This window comes from Octopus sinensis, unplaced genomic scaffold, assembly GCF_006345805.1.
Source record: "Octopus sinensis unplaced genomic scaffold, ASM634580v1 Contig16238, whole genome shotgun sequence".
NCBI classification, from domain to species: Eukaryota; Metazoa; Mollusca; class Cephalopoda; order Octopoda; family Octopodidae; genus Octopus; species Octopus sinensis.
The window spans coordinates 65,001-70,000 of record NW_021834230.1 but is presented as its reverse complement, the minus strand read 5'-3'; the positions used below and the strand labels follow the sequence as shown (position 1 = coordinate 70,000).

Genomic DNA, 5,000 nt, shown 5'->3' with positions numbered 1-5,000 from the left:
TTAGAAATCATTTTCGGTAAGCGAGTTGATGACCTGCGATTCGCTCTTGATCGTGACAACGGTGTCAAAATGGCGACCTTTGAGCTGCGTTTTCGTCAGGGAAGAGATGGAAGTCAGCAGATGCTAAATCTGGTGATTAGGACGAGTGTGGCAGTGATGGTCATGTTGTTTTTGGTTAGAAATTCAGGGGGAGAGCCGTGCATTGTGGTCGTGAAGAATTGAATTCTTCACAGATCCGGACGCTTTCACCGAATGTCTTCCCTTAAACGCTTCAAAATGTCGCAGTAGATCTCTCGATTGATGCTCTGACCCTGGAGGGGTACGAATTCTTGATGCACAATACCGCAGCTGTTAAGAAAAAAAAACAATGATCATGTTCTTGACTGAAGAGCTACGGATCTGTCGTCCGCATTTGAAGCAAACGTGCCACTTGAAACATTGCATACGACCCATTGCCCCATTGCTGTAAGCTTGCCGAAGCATGCTCAATGTCTCTGTAGCAGACTTCCCAAGTTTAACACCTCACTGAGCACGCAACCGTGTGCTGCCAGCTGTTGGCGCGCTACAGTAGTCTCGGGAGCTTTTTGATATAACCTCGTACATACACACATATGCATACACACGGGCGCGCGACCACCCACACACACACATACGCCCCCCCATACACGTTAATATCGAACAGTGAGAATGAGGGCTCAACACCGCATTGGTTGGTAAATATTATTTATTGTTGAACAAGGCTACCAATGGTTTCATGCCGAGAATTTGCGACAATTATCTACCATTGTAGTATATTATGTTTATTAAACGAAACATGGTGTCTCTACCAGCAATAAACATAATCAAAATCTATTTCAACACACGAGTTCATAACAAGAATCCTGGCAACCAAATACCAAAACGAAAGCAATTATTATCCTGCCAGTGAATTCTATGATCATAAAAGCCTCGATTAACAACCAACCTTTCTCCCTAACATCTGTTTCAAATCTCTCGTTGCAGGAAGGCACAATGGTATGTAGCAGTCCGACATGTCCGGTCCTTATATGTCCAGTGGAGCAACAGTACACGACGCCGGGCAACTGCTGTCCCAAGTGTAAAGTGAAACCCAGGAAGGAATGTCGCTATAATGGACAAATACAAATGGTAAGAAAGAATTGTTGTTATGGGTGGTGTTGCCGTTGGGGGTGGGTGACGGTGGTGGTGGTGGTGGTGGTGGCGGTAGAGGAGGAGGCGGCGGTGGTGGTGGTGATGGTGGTGGAGGCGGCGGCGGCGGTGGTGGTGGTGGTGATGGTGGTGGAGGCGGCGGTGGTGGTGGTGGTGGTGGTCATCGTCGTCGTAGTAGTAGTTGTGATGGCGGTCATGGTGTTGTATCTATTGTCGCTGATGGTGGTGGCTTCTTTCAGTTTCCATTTGCCAATCCATTCACAGGGTTTTGGTCAGCCCGGGGCTACAGCAAAAGACACTTGCCCAAGGTGTCACGCAGTGGAACTGAACCCGGAACCATGTGTTTGGGAAGCAATCAGCCACGCCTACGCCTTCATTTATTTTTATTTTATTCATTTATTTACTTTGATTTGTTTTTGGATTTTGTTCTTCAGCATGGAGACAAGTGGCAGCGTGACGTGTGCACGGCGTGCGAGTGCAGGGACGGACACGTGCATTGCACCATGGAAGAATGTAACAACACTCTGAAGTGCCCTAAAGTAAGTACTTGCCTTTCTCCCTTCTATGATTGGTGGCTTGCTGCTCTGCAGAGTGGTTGGTGTTGAGAAGGGCATCCAGCCGTAAAAATCCTGCCAAAACAGGCACATTAGTCTAGGGTAGTCTTCTACCTGACCGGTCCCCTGTCTACCGTCCTACCCATGCATGCATGGCAGATGGACGTGAAATGACGATGACGATGACGGCGATGAAGACGACGATGAGGATGATGTTTTTTTTTTCTTTAAACCATTTATTTCATTTACCCATTACAACATTTCAAGCTAATTAAAAAATACCCTTAGATTATATTTTCAAAAATCTATGGTGCACCCAGGTTCCTCTTAAGGGACAACGTTTGAGTAGCGCTTACATAGAGATTCTCCATGTGTTGTATGTTTATATATATATATACATATATACAGAAAAGAGGAATTCCGGTTGTCCCCACGTGGTGGATTGTAATGTATATAAGAAAAATAAAAACGGAAAATACGTACACTTACATGGTTATAGTATAATTTTTAATGTATCGACCGGTTTCGCAATCGCTATTCATGATACAATGTTTAATTTATATGAAAATATCTTTTTTCTTAAGAAGAAAATGGGTCCATGTTGTTTATAATGAGATATATATTATATATGATATATATATATATTATATATGATATATATATTATATATGATAGATCGCTAGCCACTACACATTCTTTATTTTCTCTCCTCGTTTCTTTCTGTGTTCCTTTCTGTAGAAGAGCATAGGCTCGAAACATTAAAGACTTTTTCACTTCCCGAGCGTTATACTAATACATCTGTTTGTTGTCTACACCACCCGTCTTTGTCTTTTGTTGTTTTTATGAATTCTCTCTCTATATATATAATATGAATTTGTTCTACTCATTCTAATTGTTACATTTCTCACCACCACCACCACCACTACTACCAAACCGAAATGGTCACCAGGGTTATAAGTTACAGCTGACCCCTGATACGTGCTGTCCAGTCTGTGTTGAAGGTACGACATTTCTCTTCTCTTCCATTTCGTTAAAACAATTTACTTATATGTTAGAGTATAATAACAATAATAATATAATAATAATAATAATAATAATAATAATAATAATAATATAATAATAATAATAATAATAATAAGGATAATAATAATAATAATAAAAGTGTTATCATGTACATTGTTTTGTCTTGGCATAAAAGATGGGCTACAGCAAATATTCTGCTGAATACCAAAAGATTTGCTTGTCAGTTGTTTGACCTTAACCAGTTGAGCATGTCCCTTAGTGGCTGACGATATGTGCATCTCTGATCACGAGCAGAAGTAGGTGTGGGGAGAACATCATAGCCATGTGTTGAGAGGGATTCTTTGGGGTTTAAATGATTCGCCTCTGGAAACATGGGTGTTTCATTCAACATCCTTAAACAACCTTTACTCAGGGACCTTTTGAGCAGGATGGCTTACTCGACCAGAAGAAAATTCTAACTGGGCCCCACCTGCAAGGTCATGTGCTGTTTATCTTGATATGAGATCACCATGTCGCGCACACATGGTTGTGATGCATGTGCCTGGTCTACCCTTATCAAACGGGTAGTCATGACGGGTATACTGGGCTTCGTATATTTGTACCCCAGTGTCACTTTGATGGCATGAACTGCTCTCTCACTCAATAATAATAATAATAATGATAATGATAATAATAATAATAATAATAATAATAATAATAATAATAATAATAATAATTTATGTTGTTTCACAGAAGCCATCTGTACAGTATTCGGCGATCCTCATTATCGAACTTTCGACGGCAAGATTTACAACTTTCAGGGTCGCTGCAAATATGTTTTAGCCAGGGACTGTGTTGATCGAACGTTTAGTATTAAGGTCCAAAACGATGCACGCCTCACCTCCGATTTCTCGTGGACGCATCGTGTCACCATCTTGCTACCGAACTTTCGGGTGACATTACAACAGAAACTGATCGTCAAGGTGAACCGACGGCGCATAAAGCTTCCTTTCCGGTCAGTAACGGCCCCAACGATGTGGATTCGACAGGAGGGTCATTCGGTGGTGATGAATGCTCCGAACGGTATGCAAGTAGTGTGGGACGGAGACAGCTTCCTGGAGATAACGGTGCCAAGCATGTTCAAGAAGAAGCTGTGCGGTTTGTGTGGAAACTACAACGGTGACCCGACCGATGATTTAATCGGGAAAAAAGGTGTCACTTACTACAACGAACAAGAGTTTGGCGACAGTTGGAGAACCGGTAGTCTATCAGCGTGCCGAAACCGACTGACGCCTCTCCAGAAGAAGGAATCGCCATGTGAGAAGAATTTCAAAACGCGAGAACGCGAGTGCCAAATACTCCTCAGCGACGTCTTCGTTGAGTGCCGCAAAAAAGTCGACCCTAAAACATATTACAGGTAATTCTTTTACTCTTTTATTCTTTTCCACTAGCACTATGACCTGGCAACGCCGGGTCATACTGCTAGTGCATGCATATACAGCTGCGTGCGTGCGTGCGTGCGCACATACACGCGAGTACTGTCCAAATCTCCGACCAATCACATACAGCTAGCTGGCATTCAATTGGCGTATCAAGTTTCGGGCATTTTGATTGGGTTTTGGATAGAAAATTCACAAAAAAGTCACTTCTATTGATTTTTTATTGGCTTTGCGGAGTGACTGGGGAAATGTAAAGATGTGCACGACCACCCTTGGATGGTTTTGAATGACCATAGAAAGTGCGAGCCCTCTAACTGAAAAATTGTGGATTTGTATAAAGGACACACACACAGACATTTTGCCATTTACATATATATTTCTTTACTGCCCACAAAGGGCTAAACATAGAGGGGACAAACAATGACAGACATAGGTATTAAGTCTATTACATCGACCCCAGTGCGTAACTGGTACTTATTTAATCGACCCTGAAAGGATGAAAGGCAAAGTCGACCTCGGCGGAATTTGAACTCAGAACGTAACGGCGGACGAAATACGGCTACGCATTTCGCCCGGCGTGCTAACGGTTCTGCCAGCTCACCGCCTTTACATATATAGAGATGTTTACTTGCGGCCATGCTGGAGCACAGCCTTTAGTCGAACAATATTTTTATCAACATATTTCCTCGTTAACTTCAAGATTCTATAATTGTGAACAATAGGAAGATGTGATGTTCATGCCCCATCCTCATTATTTTATTTTGCAGGTCATGTCTAATGGATATGTGTGATTGTCCCAAAGGTAAACTCTGCTCCTGTGAGTCCCTACTGGCCTACA

At 42.4% G+C, this 5,000-nt stretch overlaps 1 protein-coding gene across 1 annotated transcript in view; it reads left to right on the top strand.

The window, feature by feature from the left end:
- LOC115230732 (BMP-binding endothelial regulator protein-like) overlaps nt 1–5,000 on the top strand; it is a 10,700-nt gene that overhangs the window by 4,395 nt on the left and 1,305 nt on the right. The window contains exons 5-9 of the mRNA XM_029800865.2: nt 1,003–1,146; nt 1,602–1,706; nt 2,671–2,722; nt 3,477–4,140; nt 4,930–5,000. The exon at nt 4,930–5,000 is cut by the window's right edge and continues 60 nt beyond it. Of these exons, the coding sequence (XP_029656725.1) occupies nt 1,003–1,146; nt 1,602–1,706; nt 2,671–2,722; nt 3,477–4,140; nt 4,930–5,000 (1,036 nt within the window). The remainder of the gene's footprint in view (nt 1–1,002; nt 1,147–1,601; nt 1,707–2,670; nt 2,723–3,476; nt 4,141–4,929) is intronic.